We start from the raw sequence: 13,606 nt of genomic DNA, 5'->3' as shown, positions 1-13,606 counted from the left end.
ACATTAGTGTGGGCAATTGACATGCAAATCCCTCACATTTTCACACTCAGTGATATTTAGCCTTTATTTAAAGCAATATTTTGTTAACAAACCATTACATTGTAGATGTTGATTCCAAATTAGAACATTTTTGAATAAACTGTAAATATTAGCAAGGAGTTCTGAAAGCTCTCAAGATAACTTAGATATTCCCATTTTGTGTGTCTGGAGTGCTTTAAATGCCTAGTTATAACAAAGAGAAATAAATATGGATAAAAAAACAAAAACAATTGCTTTGTGAGGCTGCAATTTTATTGCTATAGTTACTTTTTATTGCTTATCTTTCTATTTAGGCCCTCTCCTAATTATCTTCCAGGTTCTAATTCAAAGTACTACCTTGTTGCTAGAGTAATTTGGACCCTAGCAACAAGATAGCTGCTAAAATTCCAAAATGGAGCGTTGCTAAACAAAAAGCTAAGTAATTTAAAAAAAAACACAAATAATAATAAATAAAGACCAATTGCAAATTGTCTCAGAATAACACTCTCTACAACATACTAAAATGCAAGTTTAAGGTGAACAACCCCTTTAAGAAATATCTTTGACTTTTGGTATTTCTTGTACTAAACTGGGCAAAGTCAGAAACTGAAAGTAGTTTCACTTTACAATTTCCAGTTGTTCTTCTGAACAACTGTGGTAAAAGACAGTTAATCAAATTACCAGTCCACAGGTAAGCCCTCTCAGGGCCGGAACTAGGGGTAGGCAGAAGAGGCAGCTGCCTAGGGCGCAACGATCGAGGGGCGCCAGGCAGGAGCCTCTCCTGCCTACCCCTAGTGCTACTATGTCATTGCCTCCGCTGCTTGTTATTAGCGGTGGAGGCAATGACCGATCTGATCGCACCGCCCCCCCTGCACCTTCTCCTGTGCTTTTGCATGCGCCCTTCGGGGGGGGGTGGTCAGAGTTGGCCGACCGGGTTGCCTAGGGCGCCTGGTCGGCTTGGCCCACCCCTGAGCCCTCTATATAATGAGCCTTCTTATCTAAAAGGCTGGCACAATTACTGCTCAGAGAAGGGAGGGATTAGGGATTGGTTAGTCCAGCATAAACTTTGAGAAAAAAATCACTGACCTTCTATCGCTTTTTATAATTACAAATAGTTTTAGAATTGTTAACTGAAGTCTAGTTAAGCTTGCAGACTACCATCATAATAAGCACCTGATAATATGGCAAAGGATTCATTGGAGCCTAAAGGTGGCCATACACTGTCAGATCCAAGGCTGCCAAACAAACCCACTTTGGCCATCCATGTGCAGAACTAATTCGGCCTCTGGTAGTCATTTACAAGAGGACCACATTAATGTGCTGATGTATATTGCATTTTTAAACCTGCCTATATTTAATCCAGATATGGGTCGGGCAGGACTGTTGGAGCTGGTGGAACAGAGTCAGCAGCTTTTATTGGCTGTGTATATCCAACTTAAGTCTCCCTCAGACTCCCTGGGCATGTGTGTGGGGCGCAAGCAACTGGGGTAGAGTACAGGCCCGGGCCTAGGGCGGCAGAAATTTAGGGGCGGCATGCCGCTCCACCGCACCAGAAAATTTTGCCCGCATACGGAGCAATGGGGAGAGGACGCACATAAATTTTAGCACGTCCTCTCCCCAATGCTCCGTATGAGGGGGGACGTGCACGCATGCGTGATCGACGTTGGCGGGAGGCCATAGGGGGCGGCCTCGGGGCGCCCCAATCACAAATCCGGCCCTGCATACTTGGCTGGAAAAGAAAAATGTAGGACTCTTTGTCCCCATCTTACATCACCAACTTGGGACCGCAGTAGTTCTATGCCAGATTATAGTAGTTTTATGTCAGCCTGAAAAACTGTCAACCAATCAAAAGTTTAGACCAAAATGTGTGGAAAACATATAAAACCGATGAATCATTGTCTTACAGAATAAACCATTTTCAGCACATAGACTATTCTTTGTATCTATCAGCCCATCTGTAAGAATTACAGTGAAACATAAATTTAACATACCCTGGTTTTACGTTTTTCCGCATTTTACATTGTTTTTTGTGGTCCCACACATTTATAATGCATTTCAATGGGTGATTTTATCCTAAATTTACATAATGTTTTCTTGGATTTTACATAAAAATGTCTAATGTTCCCAAAAATGGCTGTTTTGAATGCTATTATGAGTGAAATAAAGCAGTTGAAAATACTAACCAGATGCCATGGTTCTGACTGTAAATAGTAAATTTCACTTAGTCTGCACCTCATACAGCCGTGCACAAATCACTTACTGCCTAAGGTTGTGCATCTGACTGTCACGGTTCTTGCAAATGCTGTCCCATAGTGTAATATTAATGCTGCAATGCTTAACCCTTGTTAATAATACACTATATTGATTCCATTCCTCATATCCTTTGAGTATTTGAAGAATATGTTGTTTTAACACAGTTCCCTGATTTTATATTTTGTTAGATTTGACACTTGTTTTTCTTTATGTTACTTTTCTGTTTTTCTCTCTCCTACTTCATGTTGTATTCATAGTTCTAGCTGCCCCCACTGCCAGAAAATGCTTCCCTCCTGTACTCTGGTACTCACTTAGATATCCCATTCAAGTCAATGGGAGTTGGTGGTGCTTTTTCACTGTTGAAAAACACCAACTGAGTTGCAGTGCAGTGTTGCCATTTGCCTTGTTTTTTCTTCAGGCATCCGGGCTAACTTTTCTAGCAGATGTTCAATAAATGCAGATTCTGTTCAGACACACTTTCAGCCTGAATAAACTAAAAGAACCAATAGAAATCTGTATGCAGTGAATGAAAGCCATAATATCTAAACTTGATTCAAAGATCCAGTGGCAAACGTAGATCTTCACAGCTTTACTCTCAGTCTTATCAGCACTGCAGTCATGAAGCACCCTTTTGTTTGGGTACTTATAGAGGATATCCACCAAAAGACTTTTTGTATAATGTAAAATCTAATTCTAAGCAATTTTCCAATAAACATTAATTAAAAACTGTAATGGTTTTTAAACTATATAGTAAATGTAATTGTAGCTGAAAACCGTATTTGCTTATCCCTTTTATGAGTCAGAACCAACAATGCAAAGAATATAAATGGTCAGATATATACTGCATTTAATAGCAATTATGAAAGTTTAATTAATGTATAATAAAAAAAAGTTGCTTAGATGGTTTCTTGTAGTCTGCAAAAAAAAGTTTTTGGGTGGAGTTCCCCTTTATGCAGATGAATGATTCAAAGTAAATATACAGTAAACATTGATAGGGTGGACTGTAATTATTATTCATTAAAATAATTAAATACATTTAATTATATAATAATTACGTATAAAACAAAACATGCATTTTATCAGGTTCCTTTTTAAATTATACATGGCTTGTACTTCTTATTTCAGTTCCAACCCAAATACACTTTTTCCCAATAACTTGCCAATTAATCCTAATTGTAACACCTTCTACAGACCAGTGCATCCCATATGTCCATCCCTCCCTTATATTGTCCCCTACAGCCCATTGTTTTAGCTCCTTACATGGCTCACTACATCTTTAGCCCTTATCTAACTCCCTATACCTGACCATATAACGTTACAGCGATACACTCAATATCCTTGTTCCACTACTCTCCTTAATCATTGTTGGAATCATACTGCTAAACAGCTTCCTATGACTCCCTTAGCTCCATATAACCCACACTCATTCCTCTTCTTTATGCTTGCACCAAGCAGAACTTAAATTCTTATTTATCAATATCACTCTGACTGCTGTAACTTTAATTTCCCATGTCTCTTTGTGTTTTTCCCTGTTTCTTCTTGACCTATATTGATCTCTCCGTGTGTTGCTGAAGGTTATTCAGACAGTTAGAGTGAGAGATGCAGACAGCGAGAATGGTATTTTCTCTTTTCAAAGTCCTGCAGCTATTTCAGATGGAAACTTCACACTTAGAGATAACAAAGGTAACCTTTAAATGTTTGTTATGCTATGACTCGGTCATCTCTGATGATTTGCTACATGGTCTGAGTGGTTATATGCACTAAGTGCTGGGATTCTCTTACCTCTACATGTCTATGGACATGAGAAATGGGCAACTCTCAGTGGAAATCTCTATATTTAAGCTCTTTCCAAAACTGTGCATTTGTCTTGTTCCGCTTGTTTTTTATCTGAATGTCCCACTATCATAAATTTTTAAACAAGTAAACTAAGGCCCATATTTATTAAGGTGTGCAAAAAATGTTATATTAAATATATACCAACTATCGCCACTTTTAATGCCATAGTATGACATGTCACATTTCATATGTTTATATTGCAGCATATTGGTTTTGTGTGAAAATGCAGTCAACTGTAATATTCTGGCATAAAAAGTGCTTAGTTTGAATTGAGCCACATAAAGACCAGTGCTATCACTTTTTACATGACTTTGCACACCAGAATTTCTTTGCTAACACATTTGTCGTGTAGCATATTTATTAACATTGGAGACAAACATTACCGGTGATGTTGCCCATAGCAATAAATCAGATCTTTGCTTTTGTTTTCAAACTTGTAGGTGACTTTTCAAATCTAATTGCTGATTGGTTGCTATAGACATCATAACCAGTGATGTTTCTCCCCAATGTTAATAAATACACCCCAGATCTGCAGTGGTGTAAAGAAATGTTATGATTTCCAGCAGTAGCACAGACACTTCCATGATCATGCTCTGCTAAATCACAAGTTAAAAATGCAGCTTTAAATATACTTAGTTTATTTTACACTGCTTTTACGTTTAACATAAACTATTCTATAAACCTTAATAAATATGTCATCTTACTGACACTGTTTTTCTTTCTTGCATGTTGCCATCAACAGATGGAAGTGCATCTCTTCTAGTGAGACACAGCAGCTTCTGGAGGTCTCAAAAAGACATATTTTTGGTGCCAATTGAGATTATGGACAATGGGGACCCACCACTGACCAGTACAGATACTCTGACGGTATCTCTCTGTCACTGTGAAACAGGCGGGGCCGTCCTGACCTGTCACCTTACCACTGGGTCTGCGGCTGGACTCAGCACCCCCGCTCTTCTGGCCATTCTAGCCTGTGCTCTGAGCCTTCTCGGTAATAAAACTGAAAAAAAATTTATTGCCGCACAGCAATATTTAGCAAACATAAGCTTATCTGCGCCCTCTCTTCCCCTCACACCCATTTTATTATACCACTTGACCTTTCAATCATGCCAATTTCGCACTTGCAACATAATTAAACATTTTTGCTTATACAATATTATGTATGGCGTAGTTCCGAAGACAGATGTACCTTACTGGAAAACAAATAAGCTTTAGTTGCACTTGCATTATGGGGAGAGTATTTTCTAGTATTTTTGACTATTGGGATGGTCAAAATACACATAGGAGTATATTTATTAACACAGGCGTCAAACATCACCAGTGATGTTGCCCATAGCAACCAATCAGATCTTTGCTTTTGTATTGTAACTTGTAAAATTAAATTTTATGGGCAAAATCAGTGATGTTTGTCTCCAATGTTAATAAATATACTCCTGTATGTATTTTGACCATCCTAATAGTCAAAAATACTAGGAAATACTCTCTCCATGCTGCAAAGGGAAACATATATAAGTAATGTAAAGCATCAGGCAGTAGATATATAGAAAAATTATAAAGCTAATTCAAAGACAATGTTATAATCATTTCTGATGTCAGTATCTCTTTAAAACCTGGACAGGCTGACAGGCAGAAACATAGAAACTGCACAATCTTCTACACCTCTAGTGTGATAGAAGAAGGTCGAAGCAAATGCATATCCGTCATATTAACTTTATGGCATTCAATTTGACTGGTAATAGTCTCAGGGCCTGGGGCCAATGATCCTATAGGGTTGCTCCTCCTATATGTCCTCTTCTGCCTGTTGTGATTATTAACATCACAGTAGACTTAGATTTTGAGTTCTATGGAAAAGGAACCTTCACTCCATGGATAGCAGACTAGGGAGGAGGTATATCTGGTTATAGTACAAAGCAAACAAGGTCTCTGGTTCACTGCATTGTATTCATGTTTAGTTAATGACCATTTTAATGCTGTAAAAAAGCTTAGATTATAAGCTACAAAGTTTATAAGGCCTTACAAACAAACATTTTGGGCACAAATAAAATCCCTTCAAGTCAAACTGCATCAAGTCACCCCAGCTAGTTGAATCAGTTGGGCTAATGGTTAGTTACAATGGCATGCACACTGCGATCCTTGTCAAATGGGCCTACTGGAAGAATGTGCAGCATACCAACCACAGCTATTTCCAGAAGGCAGTGTTGATATGGATTGCAGTGCTAAAGTGTGCAGTCAGAACAGCCTTCGTGTCAAAAAACCACAGTGCGCCTGAGGCCCTAATTGCCTTACAGTGGTAGGTGGTAATGGGACTATTAACAGTATTATAATGGGAAATCAGTGGTGCATGAGGCCTAACGAATGAAACTACAATTAATTTGCAATGCTACCAACATACACTGCTACTACTGCAAATTTTAATATTATTTATTGTTCCCCAATGTCCCCTTTTTCTCTGTCCTCTGTTATTTATACACTCCATGCCTCTTCACATTATTTTGTTTTTTCTTTTTACTTCTAATTCCTTCCTCTTCCTTAACTTATGCTTTTATAATTTTTTTCTCAAAATCTTCCTCAACCCCATCCTGCCCTGCAGCCCTTGTGTCCCTTTTCTCTTTACAGCGCAGACATAAGCCTTCACCTTTGTCTCTTTGTGAGGATGAGGATGTCAGAGAAAATATCATAACATATGATGATGAAGGTGGCGGAGAGCAGGACACCCAGGCTTTTGACATGTCTGCATTGCAACCCCCTCAGACTGGCCTAACTGGAGGATTCTTTCACCCTCCCCGAATGGATGTTCTCCCTAGAGTTCCACCGCGGCCAACCACACATTCCCCCCAACCTGCCTCAGTTGACGTTCATCGATTCTTAGCCCATCGCCTTAGAGAGGCAGAAAGAGACCCGACTGCTCCACCTTATGATTCTATTCAGGTGTATGGATTTGAGGGAGGCGACTCCTCAGCAGGATCCCTCAGCTCATTAACAAGTAGTTCTGGTGGGGCAGGGGAGGAAGATACAGGGGTAGAAGATATTTGGGAATGGGGCCCTCATTTCAGGACACTGGCAGAGATCTATGGATCAAAAGGGAAAAGCCCCATAGGGGAGGATTAAATCCTTTAACAAGCAGTGACTAACCCAGACATTTTCAGTGCTGTGATTATCCATTTTCCTGCCTGACAGAAATACCAGGCAGCGATTAACCCTTTTACCACTGCCAAAGGTACATGCAGAACATGATAACATCTACATACCATAGGGAAATAAGGAATAGTGATTAACCTCTCCCCTGCCACACAGAATTGCAGAGGAAAGATTAACCATCATGATGAAAAGCTTGCAGAGCCGTACATTAGCACTTCCTGCCAGAACAACCTTCACAGCATCAATTAAGCCAGTCATTTCTAAAAGGAAATATGAAGATGAATGAATAATCCCTTTCCAACCAGAAAAATAGACCTGCAGTGTTTCTGCATGAAGACCCTTGGGGGCTCTTGAAATGTTTATAGGATTTTGTGCTTTTACTGATTCATATTCTTCCAATTTTCCCACCCCTGTGTTTTGCTGCAAGTCTCTCAGACATTGTCTGATATTTGTCATTTGTGGAAAGCAAACATTTTATTTTCTAAATAAAAATATCCAAAAGAATCAGTGTGCTTGTGTAGCAGAGGTATGTATTTGGTGGATGCTCTGGTAAGTAATGCAGATTTGCTGTGGGAAAGTTCACCATATGGTAGAACTGCCATCAGAATAAAAATGATGTGTTTTAAATTATGAATAGTGAATACTTGTTTCTAAACACTTTTAATAGAAAGTGGACAAACATAAATATGCATCTGGTGTATCTAAGAGAACAAATGGACACCTTCCCAAATTTCACCCTAACTTGCCGTCAAGCTGCTGCTCCTGACCCCCCTGGTGTATCTGTCCCACAGCTTAGTATCCACTGCCCTTGCGTGTGTGAGTGAGTGGGAATATGAGGAAACTTAATTTACTTGGACAGGTATTAATGCAAATGATAAATAATTTCTACAAGGCGTTACCTAACATGCAAGGCTGTATTTAAGGAGTTGTACACGTTAAATTTTAGTATGTTATAGAATGGCCTATTCCTAGCAGCTTTGCAATTGGTTTTCATTATTTATTTTTTATAGTTTTTTAATTATTTGCTGCCTTCTAACTCTTTCCAGCTTTCAAATGAGGGTCACTGACCCTGGCAGCCAAAAAACTATTGTTCTGTGAGGCTACAATTTTATTATTTTTGTTAATTTTTATTCCTTATCTTTCTGTGCAGGCCCTCTCCTATTCATATTCCCATCACTCGTATAAGCCACTGCCTGGTTACTAGGGTAAAAATGACCCTAGCCACCAGATAGCTGCTAAAATTCCAAACTGGAGAGCTGCTGAACAAGAAGCTAAATAACTTAAAAACCATAAAAAATAAAGAGCAATTGCAAATTATCTCAGAATATCAATGTGTACATCATATTAAAAATTAATTTAAAGGTAAACTACCCCTTTAAGGTCCTGTGCCACCCTAGTATAATTTAAATAAACACAATTATGCAAATTGTTAATCATTCACAACAGTGCATGCCCCAGTGGAACTTAAGAAGTAATTTACTTAGAAGTAATTTATTTATGCTCCTGTGCTGCAAGTACATAATCACTAAAGAGTGGGAAATCACACCCCTAGTGTTTATTCACATTGGCAGGGGCAAGGGCGTTGCTGCTATCTGTACTTCCTGCCAGGTTAAAAATCCAGCATGGGGATATATATATTGCAGGAGTAATGCCAGCACACACAGGGTTTCATACAACTGTATATAAATGATATTTATTGAGAAAAAAAGAGCAAAATAAACATAGCAAGCCTCAACGTTTCAGTCCCCACTGGGACTTTCATCAGCAGGCAAATTTTGCCTCCTGATGAAAGTCCCAGGAGTAATGTCAGCACATACAGGGTTTCATACAACTGTATATAAAATGATATTTATTGAGAAAAAAAGAGCAAAATAAACATTAAAAATAAACTTCAGTTTTTGCCTCCTGATGAAAGTCCCAGTGGGGACTGAAACGTTGAGGCTTGCTATGTTTATTTTGCACTTTTTTTCTCAATAAATATAATTTTATATACATTTGTATGAAACCCTGTGTGTGCTGGCATTACTCCTGCAATATTTTATGATCTCTGTATATATATATATATATAACTTTAAGCACAAACTTACAAATTTAAAGTTTCAGCATTTCTATTGCAGTAATGATAAAGGAGTTCCTCATCTTGGATGAAAAGCTGAGCTGTAGCAAATTATCAAGTAGAAAATAAGCCTGTTCTATCATATAAACCAATGCTATAGGGCTGATTATTACATTCTGATGGTAATTGAACTGGTTTCAGAGCTGCTATGTTATGTGAATCTGAATTAATTACTATTCAGTCTTATACTGTTACATTCCGCATGCGGCCCGCGACCCCCCTCTGTGTGGCCCCCCACCTGTCTGGCTGCTTTGATGGCTTATCTTTGTGTAAGCTTTAAATGGTATCAGTACTGAGATTAACTGCCCCCCCTGCATGGTTCTCACCTCAGATTCAGGCTGTAGCCAGGCTGTATTGTTTAAATATGTAATACCCCTGTGTTGTTCACACCTTTTAATCTCTGCATTGTTCACCCCCTGCAGTGTTCACACCTCAGGCTCAGGCTGTAATCACCCACATTGTCTACCTGTTCACACCTCAGACTGTAGGAGCAGTTGAAACCCACAAATAATCCCGGCACACTACAAAGAGAACATATACTGAGGTGGTACTGCAATTAAAAAGTTTTTTTAATATAAAGTTATTGTGCAGACTGTAGGAGCAGTGCCAGCATTGTGTCACTGTATGCTGCCTGTGTGTGCCATACACATAGGCCAAGCAGAGTATGGCACACACGGGCAGCATAGGGCAGGCAGAGTATGGCACACACAGGCAGCATAGGGCAGGCAAAGTATGGCACACACAGGCAGCATAGGGCAAGCAGATTATGGCACACACAGGCAGCATAGGTAGGGCAGGCAGAGTATGGCACACACAGGCCAAGTATGGCACAAACCAGCCAAAAATGGCACACAGTCAAAGTATGGCACATGCAGGCAGGGTAGGGAAGGCAGAGTATGGCACACACAGGCAGGGTAGGGAAAGCAGAGTATGGCAGGTTTTTGCTGTACTACAACCATTAATATGGGTATGGTCATGTGATAACATGGGTGTGGTTTCAAGTGGGTGTGGTTTCAAAAAGGGGAGTGGTCAAAACTGGCTTCCATTATCGGCCCTCCACCACGTAGGTCGGAAAAATTCCGGCCCTCGGTGCCACAGAAGTTGGACAGCACTGCTTTATATATATACAGCATATTGTGTGTCTAGAGCTGGTACAAAAGCCCAAAACATAATGAACAATATCCCTATTTCTTTAATTAAGCTTCAGTTCTCCTTAATCATCAGGAGACAATTGACCTGCCTGTATGTTATGTTAGCCCACTTAGACACGGGATGAACATACAAATCTTAGCATTTACTGCCCTAGTTATATAAGGGAGCAATGCTAACCACTATAGCAGCTGGAATCCTATTGTTCTGTAGCTTTTTCTGTCTTGTGCCGCTTTCCAGTTTGGAATTAAAATGCTCTCTGATTTCTAAGCTCACTGAACCAACCTGCCAAGCATGTGTATGAATGTCAGAAACAAGGATGGGAAAGGATCTGAACAGAAAGATAAGCAAGACAGTAATAATAACAACAGCACTTTAGCCTTGCAATCACCTTGCTTCCTGGTTGCTAAAGCCCATTTACATAGTTGCCTGGATTGCTTAAGTCAGCATTGTACCAAAGATGTTTAATTTATGTGACCTTCTCCTTTAAATTAATTTTTACGAATAACCCCAGTAAATACACACAAAAGAAAGCTGGGGTTTTTTCATATGGAGTAATCCAAAGGCAGATTTTACTTATTCACATGTTTTTCCCCTTACGTATCAGATGCAAATATTTAAAACTACACTATTTATGAATAGAGTATAATTTGGTATAGTATATAGGCTGTTAGGCAGCTATATTTTGTTGGTCAGAAAAAGAACAAACAGAAAATGCAACATATGAAACTGACCTTCAAGTCCTAGCTGTCTGTATAGATGTGGTAGCAGTTGATAACAACACTTGCCACTGCCATTAATATCTTCTCATCATTTCATACCTGGGTTAAAATGGCGTGGGTATTGCAGGCACTTAGCTGCAGGAATGCAACAGTTTTCTTGCCAGAAGTGTGTGGTGTTTAAAGGATTCTGGGAGCTGTAGTTTTGTGGCTGCTAGAACGCCACACATAAGCCAGCACTGTTTATTGAACATCTGCATAACTTGCAGTACACAAGACATTAAGAATTAATATAACTGGAAAATTAGATGATTTAAATAAACTTAATTACCTTATGAAAAATACTGAGAGACATAGAACAGAATAAAGCTTTTATTACCTGTTGCATACATTTATAGAATGCTGCCCATTACATAGTACCCAGCATAACAAACAGATAAACAAGGCTCCCTATTAAAAGAAGCAATACCGTGTGTTAATGTATAATATACAGTACAATGCAGTGCAGCAAATGTGACCCAAGATAGACAGTTAAACCCAAACAAATGCTGGAATCTGGTGTTACCCCAGACAAAGAGCCATTAACATAAAGTGTTACTCCTGTTACACACAACATTTTATAACCCGGTTATTTTACCATTTTAATCATGCAGCAAATGTATCACATTAAATATAAATGCTGAGCAGTAAAAACAGTTGGGGCCGGCCTGTTAATAGCTACTGTAATGCGTTGTGTTAAAATGAAAAAAGTCATGTGAGATGTCTGGCTGTGGAGGAATCACTGTGCGAATGCTTGAGGTGGGCAAGGCTAAAGGACTGTGTGCAGAAGAAGTAGAACTGCAGTGAGTGAATTATACACAAAGCAGCCCTATACGCATCTCCAGAGGGAAGAGGAGGATACATATACAGAAAAAAGGATGAAATGCACCTGTTATAGTTACAAAACTGCTGTTGCAACAATTAAAATGCATCCCAATGTTCCTCAGAACTGCAGTGTAAAGTGTCTACTTTTTGCCTTTTCCCATTTCATCTGTGCCCAGTTTATGTGTCTCTTCTTGAACCAGTTTTTCATATAACTGTACCAGATCCTCCCTAGCATCCCGCTCACATCCTCCTTCTCTGATCCAATACACATCCACTGAGCCACCAGAGTAGGCATCTCTCCTTCCAGCATGGCAAACTGCCCTCCTAGCTAGTTTACGAGCCTCCTCTTCCCCCATGCCCACTCTGTATCCATCATCAATAATGCTGTATGCATACGGGGAACCTGACCCTACAGAAATGACATTAGAGGAGCTGATACGAGTTCCATCGTTGTACACATAGCAAATGCAAGGTCCATTTCTGTCCCAGCCACACAGAGTGAAGGCAGCACAAACCTTCATGCCACGGAATGGCATCATGATCATACTTAACATTTTAGCTGCTCCTCGAACACTGGGCATGTATCCATTCCGCAGCTGGTAGATTCTGCATTCTCTGGCTAAAGCACGTCCAAACAGTTGACAGTCAGCTGAACTTCCAGAGGTAGTGGCTAACAGGTGACTGTGGATGAGGGTGGCTTTACGGCTGTCTGGGCTGCAAACCAGATGTCCAGCAGAGGATCTTGTATCAGTAGCAGCCACAACCCCTCCAGAATAGATGAAGGCAAGTGTAGTAGTGCCATGTGCTGGAGGTGGTGGCCCTTCAGGATGCCTGGAAGAGGCAGACACACTATGCTGTGGAAGGAAAACATGAGGAGAGCTTGCAACTTTCAAACCAGGAAAGGGGCAGAGGTTACGTGGCATAAGCTCTTTTGAAGAGGTGAGGTCCCAGCTACAGACACTCTGTAGAGCCATGGGATACACAGAGCTATAAGGAGAGAGTATGTGAGGCTCTGACTAAAGCAGAGTACTGGGGGTGGTTTTCATTTATAGCTCCTATAAAGGGGCTTTGTAGGTGTTGTTATATTATCCTCTATTAGTACTGAGCCATGGAGAAATATAGTAAATTCTTACTAGGTGCCTCAGAATTTGGAGTGAATTCTCTTCTTTCATGTTACAGGATACCTGACGCTAGTGTGGAGCTTTTAGAGGGGCACAATGGAGTGAAATTTAGATGATAAATGACAGGGAAGCAGCTTCATGATGCTGAGATATGAGCAGCTTCACTGCCTAATAACTCTGGTTTTCCTCACCCCATCCCAATGCTATAACTAAAAGCTAAGAGGACTCACAGCAAAATAAGTTTAGGTCCCATAAAAGTTTAAAACTTCTGATCAATAAGTGCCATACAGGGCACTCATAACTCCAAATTTTGTAATTTGTCAGTAATAATCAACTACTGCAGTTAAAAGGTATGTTAAAAACAACATATTAGCAAATGTCAATGCATAGTT

The 13,606-nt window shown here is 39.7% G+C and overlaps 2 protein-coding genes across 2 annotated transcripts in view; one reads left to right on the top strand and one right to left on the bottom strand.

The window, feature by feature from the left end:
- Positions 1–7,749, top strand: part of cdh24 (cadherin 24) — a 51,900-nt gene extending 44,151 nt beyond the window's left edge. The window contains exons 10-12 of the mRNA XM_031891261.1: positions 3,846–3,954; positions 4,850–5,098; positions 6,698–7,749. Coding sequence (XP_031747121.1) covers positions 3,846–3,954; positions 4,850–5,098; positions 6,698–7,215 — 876 coding nt within the window. The 3' untranslated portion in view covers positions 7,216–7,749. The remainder of the gene's footprint in view (positions 1–3,845; positions 3,955–4,849; positions 5,099–6,697) is intronic.
- A 3,864-nt stretch (positions 7,750–11,613) lies between these two features.
- Positions 11,614–13,067, bottom strand: psmb11 (proteasome (prosome, macropain) subunit, beta type, 11). Its single transcript, XM_002941517.2, has one exon. The coding sequence runs from the start codon at positions 13,065–13,067 to the stop codon at positions 12,234–12,236; it is 834 nt and encodes a 277-aa protein (XP_002941563.2). The 3' UTR covers positions 11,614–12,233.
- Positions 13,068–13,606: the final 539 nt, after the last annotated feature.

The sequence above is a fragment of the Xenopus tropicalis genome, chromosome 1 (genome assembly GCF_000004195.4).
Source record: "Xenopus tropicalis strain Nigerian chromosome 1, UCB_Xtro_10.0, whole genome shotgun sequence".
Lineage (NCBI taxonomy): Eukaryota > Metazoa > Chordata > Amphibia > Anura > Pipidae > Xenopus > Xenopus tropicalis.
This window is presented reverse-complemented; position numbering and strand designations above follow the sequence as displayed.